This window comes from Acartia tonsa, chromosome 6 (genome assembly GCF_053477335.1).
Source record: "Acartia tonsa isolate MP-2025a chromosome 6, ASM5347733v1, whole genome shotgun sequence".
Classification (NCBI taxonomy): Eukaryota; Metazoa; Arthropoda; class Copepoda; order Calanoida; family Acartiidae; genus Acartia; species Acartia tonsa.
Genome location: NC_137265.1, coordinates 8,958,909 through 8,982,821, shown reverse-complemented (window position 1 = coordinate 8,982,821; position 23,913 = coordinate 8,958,909). Strand labels below are relative to the sequence as shown.

Sequence of the window (23,913 nt, the reverse complement as noted above, 5' to 3'; positions counted from 1 at the left end):
CGTTTTTTAGGTAAAATTTGCTTTAAAATGTTATTAGATTCTAGTCTTTGAGTAAATAGAGGTTTAATTTGTAAATTTTAACGTGAAGTTTCAATGTTTTTTCAAAAACCCAAAAAACCTTGGGTTTTTTTTCAATGGGTTTTTTAAAAAACCCTGGGTGGGTTTTTTTGGGTGGGTTTTTTGTATGCCCACCCTGAATTTTGCTGTGTACTTGAAGCTTAAGATCTCAACAAAAACTGAGCCGATTGGATTATCTAATTCATGTAGGCTTCCTGTAGCTCCAGTGATAGTTTTAGGCTGTTTTATTTTCATATGTCTTGGGATGGTTTTAAACTATTTTTCTAGCCCCCCTTTACCCGCTTCTTTGAATAAAGGTCGCCTAGATGCTAGAGGCGTATCCGCTAGTTTTTATATAAGGAGATAGATTAAAACAAGGATGACAACATCCATAAGTAGCGAAGCTCGAAAATTACTTAGGGAAATCGGGAAAAAAATACTATAGAGCAGTGTCATACAATAAACATTAGGTAATCTTGATAAAATAGGGAAATCACGAAATTTTAAAAATCAAGGAATCGATCTAGAACCCCAAATGACAGACAGATGAACAAAAAATGTATAGATAGTATTAGATAGGCATATGTAATGGGAATCTTCATTAAAAATATCAGCTGTCTATCTTAAAAAGGACCCGAGAAAATCACATTTCCCCCATAGCGTTACGGACTTACGGACTGACTGACTGACGGACGGACAGACAAAGTGAATTATAGAGTAGCTTCGCTTCTAAAAAAACACAATATTTTACCTTTTGAAAACAGGATTTGACAGAGGAAGAACTGGAAACATCGCTTTGCACTGGTAAATGCTGGTTCTGGAAAAATTAATATAAAAAGGATTAGTTTCTGATTTCTTGCGTTGGGAGGTTGAAACTATTTGTACATTCTTAAAATTGATAATCATGATCTTCCTCCTGTTTGAACATATTTGCCTTACAGACACAGTTTTCCGTGGATTTGAAAACAAAAAGGTATTTATATGTTAAAATGCACAATTTTTAACGATACTAGGTATACATATTTGTATTTTCTTCACAGTTATGAAAATAGATTTAGGATAGGTATACGTGGATATATTGACAGAGGAAAATTTGTCGCCAATTTTGCATCTAAAATATGGACCACATTTATTGGTCAGTTCATTCATCCAGTAGGAAAGGGGGATGGGGAAAAATGGGTGGATGGGGAGTATCATTATTTTGGTCAGCTGCGAGCATCACTTTATCAGAGTACATGAAAATCTGGTGCAACATCAAAATAAAAAAAAACATATCGATTGGTATGATCCAACAAACAAGAATACGACTAGAAATAGTAATTAAATCTTTTTAAATAAGATACAATTTTTCAATCTTTCATCTGTTTTCATCAAGATTACTTTCCTTACAAATGAATGAGATTAAACACGGATAAAATGAATATAAAATATTCTGTAATTAAATTGAATTATGAGCAACTTGCTATGAATTAATTCTAAGAAATTGAATATTTTTGATGTTTCTGAGTGCTTGTGTGTGTGTGTGTTCATGTTAATTAAACATTTAAAAACGTACAAGATATACAAAATGTTGAGTAACAATGGATATATAATATACGTGGATAAATAGATTTAAAGTGGAAAATTTGTCGTCAATTAGCTTGATAATATGGGCCTCATTTATTGGTCAGCTCGTTCATCAAGTAAGATGAAATGGGAGGGAATGGAGTAGAGGGAGTGGATAGGGGGTATCTATTTTATCCAGATGCGAGTATTACTTTATCAGAGTACATGAGAATCTGGTGCAACATCCAAGTAATAATATATAGATTTGAAAAGGTAATCATCAAACTCTAGAAACATTAAAAAGCATATTGATACCTGTTTTAATGTTTTGATGGTATCAGCACACGCCGCCATGTTTATATCTGTGACAATCACACGTGCATTTTCCCGGGCTAATACCTTAATACATGACAACATAGTACATTGTACATAAATATCATAACGATGATGCAATCTAAAGGGATAAGACAATGGCCGAAGAATTACTGTACACCTTTTATGATGATACACAAAATTATCCCTTCTGTAGTTTGAACACTCAGCTTTAAAAAACAACTAGTCAAAATTCACTGAAGTCCCCAAAGTTGCTAAACCAACGAATAAGAAAACGTTCTTATAAAACTTTGTGTATTAAACAGCCTATTGTTGCCCCCTATATCTCTCCGAATCTAATCCATGAAAATTAACCTCATGGTGGCTTTAAAAAAAAAAGGATGACAACAACTATAAGACGCGAAGCACAAATAAATCATGATGGGAATAAGGACAAGAAAATTTGAAAAGCATTGGTTACAATCAAGAATTAGGTAAATATATTTTAGAAAAAAATCACGTAAAATTTATAATTTGTAGCATGACTGATAGACCGACAGACAAAGTAAATTACGTACTGAATGCTCATTGGTACAGGGAATCTTCACAAAAAAATCAGCCGTATATATTAAATACAGACTGGCCAGCCAATTTTGAAAATAAAAAACGTAGATAACGTACACAAAAAAATACGTTACGTACATAACAAAGTAAAAAAACGTACATTCCTAATAAAAATAAGTTAAATAATTTCCTAGTTACCTATTATCAATATATTTAAGTCTACTAGCAGCTACCTGTAAAGGAGAACCATAGCGAACTGACAGACACAAGATATCCTCTTATCTATTTAAAAGAACTAGCGTCTACGCTTCTAAAGGCCTCTAGGGGCACTTGAGGAGGGGAGAGTTGAATTCAATAAAAAAACATGGATGACAACATACATAAGTAGCGAAGCTCAAAAGTTATCTATAGACATCTGGAAAAAAATTAACTTAAAATCAATGAGCAATTAAAATTCATTTTTGGGGGGAGGAGATAGTTTTTTTTTTTCTAAAGTCAATTTCTTTTGGGAGGGTGGATGGTGACACTCTTCCCCAAAATAGTTATAAAACTTCCAAAAACCTATGAGAAGCTATCCTGTTAAGGAGAACCATATCGGTTCTGTGGTTAGAGAGATTCTTTGGTACAAACAAACAGACATCCTGTTATTATGTACAAAGTATATCCTATTATAAGGACCAGCGACTACGCCCTTAGAGGCCTCTAGAGGAACTTGATTAGGGGGGGGGGGGAGTTGAATTAAAAACCCATTTTTTTTATTTAAAAATAAAAAGTAAAAAACAAGGATGACAACATCCTTAAGTAGCGAAGCTCAAAAGTTATGAATGGAAATCTGGGAACTATATAAACTATAGAGTAGTGTCGTAAAAAAATAAGCATTTAACTTATTTAAATAAATCACAAAACCTTTTAAAAATATATAATAACGTGAAAATCTAGAAATAAATTCAGCCCCTCAACCAATAAGCAAATCTCAATGAAATTTAGTGGAAGTATTAAGAATGAAAACTAATACAATCCCTGAAAATTACAACCGTCTATCAGGAATATGAGTAGAGAAAATCACAAAAACCTATACATCTAGGATTCGATCTAGCACTGCAACAAATAGACAAACCTTAAAGAAACTTTTTGAAATTATGTAGAATGTGAATTTATTTATTCCCTGAAAATTTCAGCCGTCTATCTTGAATAGAAGTCAAGAAAACCATGAAAAAAAGAAAATCTAGGAATAGATCTTCTAGCACCCCAACCAAAAGGCAAATCTCAATGAAAATATGTAGAATGTGAACTTATTCAATCAAAAAACAGGAGCCGAGAAAATCACGTTTCTCCGATAGCATAACGGACTGACAAAGTGATTATAGATTAGCTTCGCTAATAAATTTTTTAGTGAGGGAGGGGGGAGTAGACCACCCCCATTTCTGATTTCAATTTTAAAAAGAAAGAGAAAATAGGGGAAGGGTGGTGATTTTTTTCTAAGAGTAATTTCTCTTGGGAGGGTGGTTGTACCCACTCCCAGGACCTATGAGAAGCTACCCTGTAAAGGAGAACCATATCTGTTTAACGGTTAAGGAGAACCTTCAGTACAAATAAACTGACAGAGACATACATCCTGTTATTACGTACTAAGTATATTCTATTAAATAAAGTAGTAAGTTTTTGTCTGATGCTTAAGATTTTCATAACTACTTCATACAGTTACCGAGATGGTTTTAGGCTATTTTTCTACCATTTTGAATACAGGTTCTTGAAGGGATATGGAAAGACAGAGAAAATAGCCTACAACCTCACAATGATCATGTCGGTTCAGCAGTTAGCGAGATTCTTCGTTGCAGAAAAAAAGGATTTATAGGATAAATATATAATAGGATATAGGGTTATTTTGTCTATTGCTAAAGATCTCAGAAAATACTAGTCTTTGATACAAGTAAATCAGTGCCTGTCTGTCTAAAGCTTAAGATCTTGGTAACCACTGAACAGATTGGGTTCTAATCATCAGGGAATATATCTACTGGTCCTGTGGTAGTTTTAGGCTATTTTCTTAGAGTGTGGGAAAACCACCCTCCAAAACAAATCAACAACCCCTCACTTTATTTTTATAAACTAATGCAAATCAGCGGGGTGGGGGAACCCCCACCGCACCCTGGGGCGAAGCCTAAATGAAAAAAAAAATCACAATCTTTTTTTATATTTTTTTTTGGACAAATTTCCAACAAACGATTCTATAAAAGAGGGGACGAAGCCTCTAGAGGCTAGGGGCGAAGCCTCTAATCCTAGTAGAAAGTAAAAAGCTTTAGTGTCCCTCCCGCAAAGAAAAAAAGCAAAAAACCATCACAGGACTATTAGGTATATTCCATAAAGAGTAGAGCCCAATAGGTTCAGTGGTTACTGAGATATTAAGCTTCTGATATACAGACGGACAAGCAGACGGACAGACATCATTCTACTTTGTATTATAGATAATATACTAATTTTGTAATACTTTTTGTACAAATACAAATAAATATACAAATACTTTTATACTTATATTTGATTCTTATTCTTTAAAAACTGAAGATACCAAAAAATAAGACTTCTTAATCCTAAACTGAGCACCATATGATATCTCGGAAAATTTTCCCAAGTATATAAAGAATTTGAAAAAAATTATCGTAAAATCTATTAAAGGGGTAGTTGCATGAAATGCATTTAAACTTGAATTTAGTCAACTGCATATCTCTTTCTGTTCAATAGTTTAAACTAAATCTATAGGACATATATTTCAAATCCATAAATTTAAACTGTAAGTTTTAATAACATATATGCATAATTTACCTACATATTTTTGTTCTATGAAAATTTACGATAATATTGAATTTATTTAATATAATACACCTATAGTTTTTGTTCAAGTTTTTGTACAAAACATACAAATTACTTTTGCTAATATTTGATTCTTATTATTTAAAAAAAAAACGTAAAACGTACAAAAAATACAAAGGGGGGAGGCGGATGTGCCACTTTTTGAAACCAACACTAAAAGTCAACAAAGGAACTCAACTAAAAAAAGAGTTACAGGTCTGAGATTTTGCATGGCAGTTGCTTTATAGGGGTACAATATGGAACTGTAAAAAAACGGCGGCGCAACCGCCGAAAACCGCCGTTTCCCGCCGAATTTTTTTTGCAATTTCTTGGCGGTTTTCGGCGGTTGCGCCGCCGTTTCTTCACTGTTCCATATTGTAACCCTATAAAGCAACTGCCATGCAGAATCTCAGACCTGTAACTCTTTTTTTAGTTGAGTTCCTTTGACTTTTAGTTTTGGTTTCAAAAAGTGGCACATCCGCCTCCCCCCTTTCAAAATACGTTACGTACACATATCAAAATAACGTCCAGAACGTACACAGATTCGATGCGTAACGTACAAAACGTACACTCTGGCCAGTCTGTAAATAGCAAACGAGAAAATCAAATATCCTCCATAGCGTTACGGTCAAACAGGCAAAGTGAATTATATAGAAGCTTCACTACTAAAAAGATCTAAAAATCTTAAAATTTTGTTTTGCTGTTAAAAATAACATGGTACTTATACTGAAGCAACTGGAATTTTAATGCTGTTTATTTATATCAAACTTAAGCAAATGTTTTAGATAGGTTTTTAAATTTTTTTTTTTATTTTAAATACTAGTACAATGTTTATTATATATAAATTTTAGTTTATCTCTATAAGTCAGATTTTCTTGTTTGTACGTTAGATATCTCTAAAAGCGAGGCAATTATATAATTAGGGTCGGTCCACGTCCGTACGTCCGTTTGTCCTATCGATTTCAAACTTTGCGTGATGTTTCCTACAGGTACTGGTTAGAAAGCGATGTAACTCTGTAATCGTTACAAGAAAGTCCATACGTCTTCTTTACACATGTTGATTATAAACTTTTATAAATAAATTTTTATATGATAAAATTATCTGAATGGTCCGATTTTTGAAATACTGATTCCTAGGACAACAAAGTACATTGTTATGAGCGAAGAATCTCTAAAATCAAGTCCTAAAAATGTTAGTATGTCCTTAAACAATATAACGTATTTAGACAGTTTTTCAACAGATTTACCTACAATTTTGTTTCGTTCGACTTTTATACAAATCTACAGCATGACCCTCAAAAAAGTATTTTTAAGCATCTGCAGCCCTTTTTTCTCAATGAATTATTAAAAAATGCATATGTTCTTGTTCTCTATAGTATTCCACGTAAGTAGATATAAAAATATTTTTTTTACCTCCATTAACACCGGAGATTTATAGTGCTAAAGTTTTGAAAAAGTGACTGAGGAAAAAGTAAGTTTTAACATGAAACGACTTTTTTAGCAAAATTAAGCTAGAAATCCTTTTATTTTTGTTACTAGCAGAAACTTTATACAAAAATGAAATAAAAAATTTTGTTTTTGAGTAAAAAGCTTTTTTTTCCACATATTTTTTGAGTCTTTTTAGTTTAATGATATTTTGAAAAACTTACTTATTAGGCAAAATTGTTTAAGATTAAAAAACCAAATAAATCTCTATGAATATAGCAGGAAAATTGTTTTTGTTTCACAGTCCTAACTTTAATAACAAAAAAGTTATAAAGAAAATAAGAATAAACATAATGATTTTTTTGTCTAAAAAGCTTAATTTACCCCCTATTAAATAATTGAGATGTCAGAAAAGTAGGCGGAGCAACTGTCATAATTAATCCTTTTCTATAAATAAGGGTTAATAAATAACCTAAAATTTGCAAATAATCAATTCATTCAGTAGTATTTTTTGCCATTAAAAATTTATATTTTTTGGTGGAATAAAAAAGAAATAATTATTTAACTTGTTTTTCTTTGTGTCTCATTATTCAGTTGCCAGAAAAACATAATATAACCATCCAAAAAATAAGAGAAACAAAAAAAAATTCCTTTTCTCAGTCACTTTTTCAAAACTTTAGCTCTAAAAATCTCCGATGTTAATGGAGGTAAAAAAAATATTTTTATATCTACTTACGTGGAATACTATGGAGAACAAGGACATATGCATTTTTTAATAATTCATTGAGAAATAAGGGCTGCAGATGCTTAAAAATACTTTTTTGAGGGTCATGCTGTATATTATGAATATTCAGTTATGATGCTCTACCAGTGTTAATATTCGTTTGTTCTGCTGTTTCAGAGCTTAGCTTTTATGGATGTTGTCATCCTTGTTAAAAAATATGTTAGGTAGACATGCAATGATAAAAACACTGGTAGGTAGTTAAGCTATTAATAGGCATTACTTTATTTCATGTCTAAAACAGTATATTTGCAACTTTTACATAATAAACTCAAGAGAATCTTATATTTGTTGGTATCTATATTTATACAGGTATAGAGCATTTATATTTATATTTCCCAATTCATGTTTGTGAAGGATTATTAAAGATGTATATAAAAATATATATGCAAGGTATCACTTCTGCATAACCAGCGACCCTGGCTCAACACGTAGCGCATCCGTTCGTCGTTGGGAAGGTGATTGATCCGAATCTCGGTCCAACACCGCGTTATAACTTAAGACGTTAAAAATGGTTCCTACTGCTGCTATGTCAGAGTATGTTAATATGTGACGTGGAGAGGACTTGTACCCGAAGCGTCACCACGCCCCAAGAGTCATTAGTCAATCATTTGTGCATATTTTTAATTCCTGCAAAGGATTTTGCATTAGCTTAAACTTTAAGCCTTAAAGACTAAAACAGCATAAAGGTGGATGGAGTCAATTTCAATTGAAGTAATAATTTAATATTCAAGTGATTTTATAATTCAATCAGGGAAAAGGGAATGTGATTCTGACAAACAATTCTAAGTAAAAATATCCCCACAGCCCCATTCCCTTATTTCTCCCCCCCCCCCTTTCTTACCCACTTAAATTCAGTTACATTAAAAAATAAATTTTACGCCAACTCTATGCCAACGAAATATTTAATTTTCGGCAATTTCAAGTAGAATTAATTGGCTGAATAGCGACGCCTGTAATGTAAAACATTTTGTGGAAATGATAACCCAGTATGTTTATATCTTGAAAGTGCAAACCATCACCAGAATATAAATAGACAAATTGTATGTGGTATAGTTGGTAACACGAAATTAAATTTACATTTTTCAATACCTTATGAAGGTGTCCATAGTTTGTTGGGACTCCAGATTTAAGGTCATTTGATTGCAAGGCCTTTAGTTTGAAGTCCTGACCCAGCATAGCGTTGAGCTGCACCTGTTTATGGACAAAGGCGTTTCTATTTCACTTATTTTTTATGTGTCAAACAATACAGACGGAATATTTTTAAAATCTATAGTATGACACAATTTGGTCTATATTAGAAACGGACACCTCCCTAAAAGTAAGTAGGAACCTAGTTTTTTTTTTTTCTTATTTAATAATTTATTCTTTTAAGAACAAACTATATACATAATTAAATCACATATTAATTTAAAGGAACTATCATACATTTAAATTTAAAAAAAAACATAAACAATTTAAAGAATAATAAAAAACATTAATCTAACTACACAGTAATAATAGAGTTAAAAATTTGTAATTAGTAAATTGTCAAAATATATGACATTGGACCCGCTAGGCTCGGGTAGGGTGAGGGGGCTACTCACAATGGGCTATAGTGTGTACAAACATATAGCATTCATCAGTATTTTTTTTCATTAAATACTGGATAATAATGTTCATGGTAAGCATATACCAAAACAAATAATAATGATCCCATGTTACTCTGCATGGGCAGACATATGATAATAATAGTGATAATCAACAAGATAATAGATTTGTAGTTAAATATATTTATGTTATTCTTCAAGTAGATATGTTCTTCAAATTGATGTAGTCAAGATTCCACGGAAATAAAGATGGAGGAAAACCGTCTGCTTTGCTTTAAATGAAGTTTACTATTGTCACTTTTTACACTTTATACAAGATCCACATAGACAGGTATCAATGCTTCTCGGTGCTGATTTCTTATGTAGTGTATACCATGACTTTGAATTGAAGGGAAAGTGTCAGAGATCACTGCAAGTCGTCGACAGCAAGACGCCAAAGTTTCAATAAAGAAACCCTCTACCCATAAAAAATGGCAGCTGCCTGGCATGAGTAAAACCAGGAGATAATAACTGAAATATCAGGAGTTATGTAAAAAACAAATTAGTTATCTCCAAGCTAAATTGTTTTGTCCCATATTTACCAATGTGATGATGCGAAGTTAGGTTCAGATTTCAGCCAAGCGTCACCCAGCGGTCAGGCTTGGGAGGAGGGAGAAGGGGTTAACAGGTTCTTGTAGAATGATGTAGGGAGGTTCTTCCATAAGGAGGGTGAGGAGGAGGGTGGGTCTGCAAGTAGAGTTTGTGGGGAAGTATATTCCCCAACAGATAACACAGAAAAACATCTTGGAAACAAGAAAAAGAATTTTTTCTTATATTTTAAGCTGGCTTCACTGAATGGTTTTGGTATGTGGAAATTTCTTCATGCTGGTTTTCTCACTTCTTTACATAAATTGGTTTCAAACACATTTTCTCAACCTGTATTATATATAAGCTGACTGTGTATGAGAAAGACTGAATAATTACAGCCATAATGGGAGCATGCCCTTTAGCGTCCACACTCTGCAAAGGCTACAACATAACTGAGTAGGAACCTAGTTAAGTATGATGATGTGTCTACGTGGCATAATTACAGATTTCCCCCTTTTTAAAAGCGAAGCTTTTCTATAATTAGGGTCGATCCGTCCGTCCGTCCGTCCGTAACGGGATATGTTAGAATTGTCCTATCGATTTCAAACATTGTATGATGATTCCTGTAGTAGTTAAGTATGATTTAGAAAGCGTAGCTACTCTATAATCGTTACCAGTATGTCCGTGCGTCCTTGTGACATGTTGATTTTATGTGATAATATCATCCGATTAATCTGATTTTTGGAGTACTGATTTCTATTACAATAAAGTACAATATCATAAGCAAAGTATCTTTATAATCAAGCCCTAAAAGTGCCAGTGTGTCCTTAAACAGTATTCTATATTTAAGAAGTTTTGCAACAAATTTACGTAAAATTTGGTCAAAACTTAGGTACGTATATACAGTGTATCTTTTTTTATGAGAACTTTTTTGAAAGCAATTTTACCCCACTTATAGTTATCAGAATTTATTGATTAATGGCTTATTTTCTTCGTTTTTTAATGCAATTAATAGAACGTTAAAAAATATTTCAGTTTTTGAATTAAAAAGTACAGTAAAATCTAAAATTCAAAACTTAGGTGACAACATCTAAAAATGGTTTTAGCGCATTTTACCTATGCTCAAATCTTCTACCCTTTGCAAGAAAAAAAATTGGATTTTCAGTTGTCAACTTTGGGGGGCCAGTACTCCCTCCCTGATTGATATATGGCCTTCAAACTTTGATATATTCTAGAACATGTCCCCAATAATATCTGTATTAATTTTTAGCTCTGTATCTCAAGCATGAAGCGTTTTGCAGCCATTCTTGCAAAAGGTAGAAGATTTGAACATAAGAAAAATGCGCTGAAACCATTTTTAGATGTTGACACCTAAGTTTTGAATTTTACATTTTACTGTACGTTTTCAACAAAAACTGTAATATTTTTTTGATGTTTTATTAATTGCATTTAAAAACGAAGAAAATAAGCCATTAATCATTAAATTCTGATAACCATAAGTGAGGTAAAATTGCTTCCAAAAAAGTTCTCCTAAAAAAACACACTGTATTTATATTTTGTAAATTCAGTTCTGACACTCTGCAAGAGTTAATGTTTGTCTGTCATACCGTTTCAGTGCCTTGCTTTTATGGATGTTGTCATCCTTGTTTATTGATAATTTTCCTCTTGATGTTGAGGAAACTGAGTTATTACCACTATCCTAACTGGTGGTGTAGAAAGGATATATGTAGGTGACAACTGACAGAATTTACTTACCATTAATTACAAATGTTATTTGTGCAGTTATATATTCTGCTGCATGTAATAATATTGGCTTCGCTTCTAGCTTATATGGGGATCTTACAATTTAATTTTTTTAAGAGAAATATTATTTTGGAATTAGGAATTTTATTTAATATATATTAGGGTATTTAATTACCAAAATAGCTCAAAATCTGTGTTTAGGCAAAACCAGTCATCATACTCTGAAACGGTCATTCTGGCCGTTTATTAGACATTAATTTACATATATGCATTAAAAATCCAATTGCTTCAGTATATGTACCATGTTGTTTGACAATCTGATCTATAGTATAGATGTATATACAGATAACCACCTCCAGCCCTTTATTAATGACCTGTTTAGTTTACTACAAAATTGTTTTCAGCTACTTGTCTGTGTTATTATTACAAACACCGTTGGTTGATTTTCGATTACCCAATTGAGGGCACAAGGACACTGCGATGGGGAGATGCAGTTATTTAACCCCCTCCCCCTCTAGTGTTTTACTCTAATGTTTGAAACAACAAAACATGAATATTTGTTTACCTGACAAACTGCCCGGCCAATACCAGAGCCGCCTCCTGTTACAAGTGCCAGCTTTCCGGTCAACCCCATCACTTTCTGAAAACTACATGGTTCACAAATTTGCATTTCTACCTAATATTTTCATGTTAAATTTGAAAATACTTGGAATTTATTCAATGCTTATATTATTGATTACTCCCTATAAAAATTAATAACACTGTTCAATAACCTGGAACATGGTAACAAATAATGCTTTTGTAAGTATTTATTAAAATGAGAAAGATTTATTTTTTACATAAAATATATTCTTCAACCTATGAAAAAAAAATAAAAATTTGCTTAAGAAATGAATTGTAGAAAAAGTTAAAAAGAAAAGTTTAACGCATAAATCCTAATGAGTTAAAAGAAAAACAAGGATAAAAACATCCATAAGAAGCAAAGCTTCTGAAGAACTTATTAACGCCAAGAACAGCCATAAAAATATTACCTCAATAAATTCTCATAAAATTAAAGTAGACGTAAGGACAATGTGAATAACCTAGAGACTATAAAAATCTTTTCACGAAATATTACCCATCTGTCTTTATCAGCAGCAGAGAAAAGCAAATGTAAAATCCACATATGAAATTTTTAACTAAAGCTCTGCTTCTTAAAATCAACTAAAACAACGTACTACTTTTTCATTTTTAGGTTAAAAGGAATTTAACTTAATTTTTTTCTTCTCGGAATTTGTTCTTTTGTTGTAAAAATACATGAAAAATATGTATTTAGAATAAGTATAAAATACAATTAAATAATATTGTATTATATATATTAGTTATTTATCGCATTTTATTATGAACAGCTTTCCGCGGATAAAAAAATGTACAATTAAAACATTAAAATTAGTTTTGTTAGACCCAAGTTGCCGAAGGCACGGGCTAACAAAACTGGTTCTAATATTATGATTTTTTTTATATCCGTAGAAAACTAGATATAATACTATGCTATACATGATTTTTCAGTGTGGCGGAGAACCGGTTCTTATCCCCCGAATATTAATCGGTTTCGATGCCATATACTTAAAGGCGCACATTAATGAAGCGCTAATGGCATCAATATCACCCAAATAAGAAGTTTTACAATTCACTAACAAAAAAAGTGAAAATAGGAATTATTCAACAACATATACTGACATTTTTAAAGTGCAATTTTATAACTGTGCTATTTTCGAATTATTGCGAGGTATTTTTCTTTCATGTCAAAACAATAAACTTAGACAATCAGAAAATAAAAACTATTATGAAAAAAAAAATTGTTAAAAGCGAAGCTTTTTTATAATTAGGGTCGGTCCGTCCGTACGTCCGTCCGTAACGGATAGCTTTTTTCGTTAATTTAGACATGTTAGAATTGTCCTATCGATTTCAAATTTTGTATGGTATTCCTTTAATAGTTAGGTACGATTTAGAAAGCGTAGCAACTCTATAATCATTACAAAAATGTCCGTACGTCCATTTTAAACATGTTGATTTTTATATTTTTTTTAATCGTTTTTTTCGTTAATTTAGTTAGCAACTCTATAATCATTACCAGAATGTCCGTACGTCCATTTAAAACATGTTGATTTTTCTAATTTTTTAACAGCAAATTTTAATGTGATCTAATTATCCGTTTGATCTGATTTTTGGTATATTGATTCCTGGGACAACAAAGTACAATATTATAAGCGAAGCAACTCTATAATCAAGTCCTAAAAATGTAAGTATGTCCATAATCATTATCCTGTATCAAGCAGTTTTTCAACAAATTTACTTACAATTTTGCTTTGACTCTTATACATTCGCATTCTGATTATTTAGTTCTGACATTACACAAGTGTTAATGTCCGTTTGTTCTACCGTTTCAGAGCTTCGCTTTTATGGATGTTGTCATCCTTGTTTTATAACTTAATAAGTAAAGTACTATGGAAAGAAAACGAAGTAGGGAGTGTTGTCGTAGCTTTTGATAGTTTTTTTTTTGCCCCGCAGGGTTAGGAAATTGGCCCCTCAGGGACTAGAAATAGGAGAAAAGCTAGTGTAAAAATACGACGAAACCCACTTCTTCGTTTTCTTTCCATAAGGGTTTCTATGTAAATTATTTGCTTTAATAGCTCGAGGATTTTTTCAATGATTTTCACATTCTTGGATTTAAAAAAAACATTGGATTAGTAAAAACATCAGCTTTCAAGAAGTTCTTTGGTTGTTTCTCACATAACTGACTTATTCTATTAATATAAAATATATTTGTTTAACTACTTGTTGAGTTTTTTTGTTCACTTGAAATTGAATAGTTTTATGATGTTTTTATTCAGTTTTGGCTTTTGCTGCCATTTCTTTCTTAAGTTTTTCCCTAATGCTCAATCCAAATCCTAAAAAAGAAATTTTATATATTCATGTTGTACTTGTTATCAATAGAATAAGACTAGAAATAAAAAAAAACAATATAAAAGGATAGTTGCACGAAATACATTTGAAAGGCAGATGTCACATATTAATTCGCCTTAAACCTAACAGTACCTAAGGCAAAAGAAACTCAAATTATTTAGACTATATTGAGAACTAGTTGTTGCGCCCCTAACCTCTATGGGAGGGCAGAGGAGTTCAGAAAAAGATTTAAAGCCGAGATATTAATAAAGCTTCCCTGAAAAGTACAATTAATTCGGGCCAGAATTTAAAAATTAAAAGGGATAGTTCTACGAAGTGTATTTAAAGAGTTAAGGTACTTAGAGTAGTGAACTTTTATATGTCTTAGTAGAATATATTAGGCATTGGATAGATATGATTAGGTATATGTTAAAGAATTTTTAACATTGACCAGACCAAACTTTTTTTATTTGACAATATCTAAAAAAGTTAAAGTGATTTGCCACATAAATTACATGAGAATGGTCTATTTTTTTCCAAATATGTATAGCCAAAACACCAATATTAGAGAATCTTTTTCCACATATTTCACAAGAGTTATAAAAAAATTGAACAGGGGTTCCCCTTGGGACAAGTTACTTAAAAAACATAAAAAATAACGTCCGTTTCATACCTAATAGGACAGGTTTTCTATAGATTTTTTTTTTAAAAAATAAAGAAAACCCTCCGGTTTACTTACAATATACACATAATCTCACGCGGAAATACCAACTAACCATACAACATATATATATATATATAAAGACAATTCTCATGTAATTTATGTTGCAAATCACTAACTTTTTGAGATATTGTCAAATAAAAAAAGTTTGGTCAGGTCAATGTTAAAATTCTTTATCGCAATCATATCTATCCAATGCCTAATATATTCTACTAAGACATATAAAAAGATCACTACTCTAAGTACTATACTAAATATTTTATTGGTCATTCTTTGTTATGTATATTTTGTTGTATAAAAAGTTTGAAGTTCTATTAACTAGTAAAAGTTTTTGCCATATATAACATGCAACGAAGTTGAAAATAAAAATGAAAAACTCATTTTTTAAGGAAAATCCCTGGTCAAATCTTTTAATTTTAATCAATAACTTTATATTATGCACTACTACGTTATTTAAAATAGAAAAAACTTACAGTTCACTATTTTTTTTAAATGCACTTCGTGAAAATATCCCTTTTAAAAATAGTTTTAAAACTTCCCCGGACATATGAGAAGCTAGGAGAACCATATCGGTTCAGCGGTGAGCAAGATCCTATAGTAGAAAAACAGATCCTGTTTCATTGATATTGATATAAGGATTGCACATAAAAAGCTTCGTCGATTGTTAGTTCCATAGGTATTAAATTGAGGTTTGATTAGATTTACGGTCATATCTTAATTATAGAATAACTACGCTGCTAAATGAAGTACTTACCAAAAGCAATGGCAAGTATAGTAAATCCTTGAGCTGCAATTCTTCCCCTCATCATCTTTTGTGAACCATGGGTGTCGTTACGGACAAACTTGGTTAGGCCGACAAACAGGAAGCCAGCAGTTGCCACGGTGCCAATCGGAACGAACGGGTTTTCGATGCATTTGCGGAGTAACTTTTCTTTTGGGGTTTCCTGAAATTAAGATATGATAGGTACAATACAGAGGATATTTCTAAGAACAGAATCAACACAAGAAATCAGCTGTCTATCTACTTAGGAATAGACCGACGAATAATGTACATTATATTCTAGATGCCATTGGTATAGGGCATCTTCAAATAAAAAATCAGGCGTCTAAAGCTATCAGTGTGCACTGTGCACAATAAACCAACCTCGCGCGCATGATTCAACAGTATAGCGAATTATTACAGATATTTGTCTATTGAATATTATACACTTCAAATGTAAAGTTAAGCTTAAAAAAATTTACGTCCCCTAATAAGGATAAAAGGCTAAGGATAAGGGGCACGATCTTAAATAGCTCTATTCATGGGGTGGAAACCCTGTGCCGCTACAAAAGAACAGAAAGCAATTTGCCAGCAGACGAAAAGGGTCCTCATCACTTGGGGCAGGTAGTTATATGGATTATACATCTATACTTAGGTTTACATTTTATTTATTATCTTAACACTGGTAGGTAATTAATTTTTACTACAAAAACAAAAATACTTACAACATTCTCGTTTGAGTCATCATTCTTCTTCAATCTAAAAAAAAAGTATGTTTATGATTACAGGTATCTAAAATACCATAAAACAAATAAAACAAAGTCAATTGGACAAGTGTCAGTGTGGCTAAAGTTCTTGCTTGAAAATATGAGAAAAAGTTATTTATCGCATCGTATTATAGACAGCTTTCCGCGGATATTACAATAAAAATTATGAGATAAAACTGGTTGTAGTAGGTACAGGGTGGCCACAGACTTTTTTTCAAAATAGTATAAAATAGTATGCAAAAAAAAAGTAAATAGTATGCAATAGTATGTAAAATTTTTAAAAATAGTATGCAAATTTTTTAAAAATAGTATGAAATAGTATGCATTTTAAACAAAATAGTATGAAATAGCAAGCATTTAAAACACTATAGGGCCTTAAAATGTTGGTTAGCTATCAGTAATTTGAAATGTCCGTCTGTCCGTATGTCTTAGTTTGGGGGAAACGTGATTTTCTCGGCTCCTATAAAAGATAAAAGGCTGAAATTTTTAGACAACATTCCCATTATTAAGGAGCACAATTAACTATTAAACATCAATGGTGATAGGACCGCTTTTTAGCAGGTTTTAGGCTATTTTTGTATTTTTCACATTTTTCTCCATATCTTTGGTGTTTATGGTCCGATTTCCAAAAATTTTTCAGTTATAGTATCAAAATTAAATTTCCTGTCGTTTCAAGAAAACAACTATGACGGTCAGACTGCCTTTAAGCAGGTTTTAGACTATTTTTGTATTTTTCACATTTTTCTCCATACCTTTGGTGTTTATGGCCCGATTTCCGAAGTTTTTCAGTTATATATATCAAAATTAAATTTCCTGTCGTTTCAAGAAAACATCAATAGCGGTCAGACTGCCTTTTTGCAGGTTTTTGGCTATTTTTATATTTTTCACATTTTTCCTCCTACAGGGGTGTATATTCTACATGGGATCCCCTGCTCAGGGGGGGGGAAAAAAATAAAAAATAAGTGGTTGGAGGGGAAAAAAATGTAAAAATTAAGAAAACTGAAAACATTTTTTACATTTCCTCCCCCTCCTTGGTGAAAAAACTTTTAAAAATGTGTGGTATGAGGGATAAAATATATAAAATATGGAGTTCTTTAAATATTTTTCCATTTTCCCCCTACTTGATGAGAAAAAACTAGGGGGGTAAGAAAAATAAAAAATTTTGTAGCAGGGGAAAAAAAATAAATCTTGTGCAGAATATACACCCCTGTCCTCCTATCTTTGGTGTTTATGGTCCGTTTTTAAAAATTTTTGTAGTTAAATACATCAAAATTAAATTTCCCGTTGGTTTAAGCATCCAGTGTGTAATTTACTTTGACCGTCAGTATGTTAGTCATAGTACTGAAATAAAAATATTAAGAAATTAAAAACAAATGTTGAAAAGGTTTCGTGATTTTTCTAATATACATGCTTTAAACAACTAATATCTAAATTCTTATTTATTTGTTTGTGCTTCGCTACTTATGGATGTTGTCATCCTTGTTGTTCATATATAGGACAATCCGGTCCAAAAGTATGTAGCGCAGCGATAACACTAAATACTGAAATAAAACTGATATACTAGATATGGCATATTTATTTAAAGTAGATCGACACATTCCAATAGTATACAATTGATTCTAAATTCTTAAAACCAGCCTATCTATGATTAGAAAGTACGTAGCATTTTTAACATTTTTCATATAGACAGTAGCTGCGCTATTTCAAGTTGTGTATGTTCAATTTATACTTTTTACGTCAATATATTGTCGCGACAGGTTATGTTCAGTGTCAGTATATTGTTTACCTTTACTACAGCTGGGAGTTTTTTTAAGTGCTGCTTTTCTATAAATAGGTTCTCATGTATGTCCGTCCGTACGTAATGGATAGCTCTTGACGATAATTTAGGTATGTTAAAGTTGTCCTATTGTTTTCAAACAAACTGCATTATATGATGTCCGAAACCGTTAGATACTTTATAATTATTGTCAGTATGATTTAATTATGATTCAAAGGAAGATTAGCCACAATTTTATGAACGATTATTTTTAGTTTAATTTTTATCCTATAATATAAGTAGTAGGTAAGTTTGTTTTTCTAAAGCCAAAAGTATGTTGGTCCTAATCGGTTATACTTTTCAGCTAAGCTCATAAAAAAAACTTGGTTGGTTTTAAGCTATTTTCCTGAGGCGAGGGGCGAAGCAACAAGTGTTATGTAATTGATAAATCAACCCTATCATCTAATTGCAAAAGGGGGGGGGGAAATGTGGTGACTCGTCACACGTGACACGACATACCAGCAATTTTATTTTGGGTGCTACTCCCTTAGTTTTAGAGATAATTGGGTGAAATCTTTTTGGTTGTGTCACTAATTACCCCAAGTTTTGGTATCTTTCAAAAAAAATCTTTACGTTGAATGTAGAAACACCAATAACTTTCAATAAAGGTACAACAATCTGAACTGAAAGACTACTTTCTTCTGGAAACATTTCTAAAAAAAAATTGAAAACAAAGTAGCGATTTTGCCGTATTTTCACAGTAGCATTTGATAGGTTATTTTAGATTAGGTAAGTATTAATGATTGCCCCGCAGGGTTAGAGCCCCCCGCAGGGACTAGAAATAGGAGAAAAGATACTGTGAAAATGCGATGAAACCTGCTACTTGGCTTTCTTTTCATGATCAAAAAAATCAGTTTGTTTTAGTTACCTAAAAATTGAAGATTTATCTGAAATCTAAAGAAATAGTGGAAATAGTATGCAATTTTGGACAATAGTGGAAATAGCATATTTTTTTGGAATAGTTTGCATAGTATGCAAAAATAGTGGAAAAAGTGGAAATAGTGGAAATAGTATGTTTGTGGCCAGCCTGTAGGTACCTATGAATACGTTTTTTTATTTTAATCTTTTTAGAAATTTGTTTATAATACGATGCTATGCATGATTTTTCAGTATTCTAATCTTGCGGATATTTATCAGTTTCAAAGCCACACTGGAATGATATTTCTAGTTATCCATAGTATCATACAGTTCTATTTACGCCTTAACAAAAAAAATTGAAGGACAACTGCCATATAAGGGCAAAATATTTTTAAAAGTCCCAGTTGTTTAAATATGATACCTGATGCATCATGCTGAAGACGTTAAAAATTTAAAGCCAAATTTAAAAAAAATAAACTATAAACATGCCTTGAAAGTTGTTGATTAAGTTGAACCCATTCTAATTCTGCATCTTCTAAACTCTGCTTAACAACCTTAAAACAAATATTTCTAGAATACAATGTAGAAGTAAAGTTCGTTAGGTAGTTTTTATAATAATATGTTTGATTTGTGTATTTTGCCATAACCCAGTCAAACAAAATAACTATACATTTTTCAATTTAGCATATAAAAACTAACACTTAAATTTGTATAATTTTTAAGTATTTTCATTAGGTAAGTTTCCATAAAATAGAAAGACATTCCAAAACTGATTGCTTTGGCTCGTTAAGAAACTGTTAACGGTATCTTAGGTCGAAAAAAGGTCGGTTTTGCACGCATTTTAGAGTACCTAAGACTAAGACATGATCAAACATATACTCACAGACGTTATGTCTAGACTGTATGTGTGTCCGTCTGAAGCTTAAGATCTAGTTTATTACTGTGTGCCAATTAGGTTGTGCATAACATGGTGAATTTTACGCATTGGCGTGCGGTAATGAGATGTATTTATGGAAGTGTCAACCACACGTACGCCTTCTACAGCAAAGCCAAAGGTTTTGAGTAAAACTTGAAGTACCACCTAACCCCCCACCTTCCAATAATAAAAATAATCTTAGTAGTGAATAGTAAGAAATGTCCCCTAGAAGATTAATACTATTATTTCCAGTTTGTCCGTTAGTTAAAATCTTGCTAACCACTGAAACAAAGAAAATTGAATGACAACAAACCTTTTTAACTTCTGGCTTTTTTACTTCTGGCACCTCTGGTTTGCTTTCCTCACTCATTTTTGTATATTTTTCTATAATTATCTTAATTCATATAATCTGTTTAATGTTAAGAAATTTGCTAAGAGACAGGAGCTGGAGACATTGTTCTGTTTATTACACTAGTCCTTCAAAGTTTTATAATGGTGTTTTTTCCTATTCTTTGGGGACTTTGATTGAATTTTGATTGATGGTTAAGTAAGTTTAGTGTCCAAATTTTCAATTGACTGCTAAATGTAATTTGCAGTAGAGGGGTACTATTATTTTTCATTATCGTGGATATACATCAATTTATAGGCAATTGTCTTATCCCTTAAGATCCGGCCCTGCGTTTATCCTTAATTGTATATCTCTTAAATTACATGCATGATAGTTCAATTTTAGATAAAACTGTATAACCTTGAAATTTTTAAACGTTAAAATGTTCGCGTTGATTTTTCTTTATAGATAATAATAACAGCAATTCTTAACCTTTAAAAGCATATAAAAATTGCACATTTCGTCTGATTAATATTTCTTTGAAAACAATTAGGTACATCTTTGAATAAAGTTAGAGTATAGAGGGGTCGATGGTATATGGCTACATAGAACTATGGCAAAGACCTACTAACATATTCATATTGGTCAAGAAATTTGACAGCTTGGACCCTAAAATGGCCGAGTTTTATACAGGATTTTTCATTATTAGAAACAATGCCCTAACTATAAAATTTAACATATATTTGTGTTTTTCCATAATAAATAATGGATATATCTTAAAATTAATGAAGGAAACAAATCAATTTTAGCATTGTCAAAAAATTATAAAAACTGTAAAAATTTGGACTTTCAGTAAAATATTTTCACTTCAAGCTGCTAACAATACAATCATTTCGGAAAGTAGATATCAATACCAATTTTTAAAATATAGCAATATTAAGGTTCAAATTAAAATCAATATAGGTTTAATTTGTTTTTAAAATATTTTCCTTTTGAGGGGGCTTTTAAATGTTTTTCCCAGTAATAGATAGATAACTTTCTTCCTTTCCCCTTTCCGAAATATTAGAACTGTCCGTAGCTCCTACGTAGCTTCTGCGCATGTCTATTTATATATTATATTTAGTAGAGAAGCTACTCTATAATTCACTTTGTCTATCAGTAAGTCCGGATTTTTTTCCAATGAATTTGCAAATAAAAATTAATCTGTATTTGACTTTGATAAAAGGATTTTACATCCTATTAAATATATGTAAATCATTGCAGCTCTTTTATGACTCTATACATGCCCTTCTCTTCTTTTTACATCAGCAACCAAATGAATGTAATTATTTTCAATTCCTGAAAATCATAAAAATCTGTAAATTGCTATATTTTCAATATTTTATTCATTAAATCAATTGATTTTAGAAAGACATATTTTTTTAAATGCTGCTACACTTGATATTATCATCCTTGTTATAATGTTCTATAGTATTTGAATAAAAGGATTATTATTTTTTGTCAACACTTTTTTAGCTAGCTTTGTAATAATTACGTTTAAATTCTATTAAATTTACTGATAATTATCATCTAATAATTTATCGCTTATTTTCAAGGTCTTACTATTCTAATTATATATACATTATTATGTTTAATAAGAAAGTTCCGACATTCATCTCAGTTTATTTTTAAAAAAAATTAGCTATCTTTAAAATATATATTCAAATAAAATTACACAGTACAAATAATAATAAAACAGGGTTTGCTTACAAAACACAAACAAATTAATGGAAACACTTTTGAAAAGATAGCATTGATTTTAAACGATAAATATGCTCAATTTTTTTTACAAAAACTAGGCAAAACATTTTTTTGTCGTTGATAACAATATCTTATTCTTATACTCTTATTTACAAATAGTTTTACACTAAAATCTTTTGATTTAATTGTTTTAACTCTTGTACAATTGGGCAGATGACTTTAATTTATAATAAAGGTCCCCCAAATCCTTATACCAACAAGTTGGTGATTTTGATTATTTCTTCAAACCTTATTCCAATGACAGCATATGAGCTTTCTAGCAGCTAAGTGAGAAAGCAAAATTTCTATCGATAAACAACCTTCTGCAGAGCTTTAGGTCTTTGCCTAAGGAATGTTTGTAGCGATCTGTTTATACATCTATACTCTAAATTTATTCATCTTTGCATGAATAGGAAATATTTTTTTTGGGGGGGGCAAATACCTAAAATTATATAAATAATGTATTAAAAGTTTCATGGTTTTAAGAAAAGGGCTCTAAAATGGTTAAAATATGTATATTTCACACGTAAATTAGATAACAATTTTTCGTTGCATAAATATTTGCGTCTGTCTGCTAGAGAGACATAAACATGGGAACTTGTTTTCTTGTCTGCTAGACAGAACAACAAAATCAGCTGATCAGCTTTCTTTTTCTAATCACGCGGGAACCAAAAAATTTTAATACAATATATTGAACTGATACAGTTATAAAGATTTAGATTTAGATATCAAACTAGTATTTACAATGGTTTAATATTACTTGGATGTTGCACCAAATTTTCATATCTATAATACAAAGTAGAACGATGTCTGTCCGTCTGAAGCTTAAGATCTCAGTAACCACTGAACCGATTGGGCTCTACTCTTCAGGGAATATACCTACTGGTCCTGTGATGGTTTTAAGCTATTTTCTTGGGGGGTGGGATACCCCCACCCCCCCCCCCCCAAAAAAAATTAAAATATCCCCCCCCCCCCAAAAAAAGAATTTTTTTACTTTTTCTTTTTAAATCTAAAATACGAAAAATTAAGTTGATCAAACCTCTTGGGGCAAAGCCCCTAGAGGCTAGGGGCGAAGCCGCTAGTACTTGAATAAAATGATACTCCCAACTGGCTAAAATAACGATACCCCCACTTCTCCCTTCCTCTTCTACTGGATGAACAAACTGACCAATACATAAGGTCCATAAAAGCAACCCAATTTGACATCAACTTTTCCATAGTCAATATATCCACGTATTCTATATCCATTGTTAGAATTAAGTCAATATATAGATAAATATTCATAGTATCATAAAAATTATGAAATAACAACAATCATTAATTGATACATTACGTTTATTAGAAAACTAGAGTTGGCTCGATATAATTATCTCCCTATTGGCTAGTTTTCTATATGCATATCTATTTCTCAATAAATCTATTTTCCTCACCCGGCATTACTATCTAAAAGAAAGTAAATATTTAATAATTTAAATGATTTTTAAAAGATTTTTTTAAATTATATTTTTTTCTTTACATTACCATCACCAAAGGGTTAATGATGATGATTACAATTTTAGTTTAATATTTGAACACACAAAATGTCGCGACAATCGAATTCTTTTAAAGCATAGTTT

General features: G+C 31.4%; 2 protein-coding genes across 3 annotated transcripts in view; both read right to left on the bottom strand.

Annotated features, from left to right (window-relative positions):
- The window catches only part of LOC145321758 ((3R)-3-hydroxyacyl-CoA dehydrogenase-like), a 40,354-nt gene extending 27,651 nt beyond the window's left edge, over positions 1-12,703 (bottom strand). For both annotated transcript variants that reach the window (XM_080163341.1, XM_080163342.1), the window contains exons 1-3: positions 11,993-12,703; positions 1,918-2,001; positions 809-874 (exon numbers count right to left, since the gene is read on the bottom strand). In XM_080163341.1, the coding sequence (XP_080019467.1) occupies positions 809-874; positions 1,918-2,001; positions 11,993-12,097 (255 nt within the window). In that variant the 5' untranslated portion in view covers positions 12,098-12,703. The remainder of the gene's footprint in view (positions 1-808; positions 875-1,917; positions 2,002-11,992) is intronic.
- Positions 12,704-14,054: 1,351 nt separating this feature from the next.
- Positions 14,055-20,581, bottom strand: LOC145321759 (HIG1 domain family member 2A, mitochondrial). Its single transcript, XM_080163343.1, has 5 exons — positions 20,504-20,581; positions 19,764-19,828; positions 16,559-16,592; positions 15,828-16,017; positions 14,055-14,357 (listed from the first exon to the last, which is right to left on the bottom strand). The coding sequence occupies exons 1-5, from the start codon at positions 20,558-20,560 to the stop codon at positions 14,293-14,295; spliced, it is 411 nt and encodes a 136-aa protein (XP_080019469.1). The 5' UTR covers positions 20,561-20,581; the 3' UTR covers positions 14,055-14,292.
- Between the last annotated feature and the right edge of the window lie 3,332 nt (positions 20,582-23,913).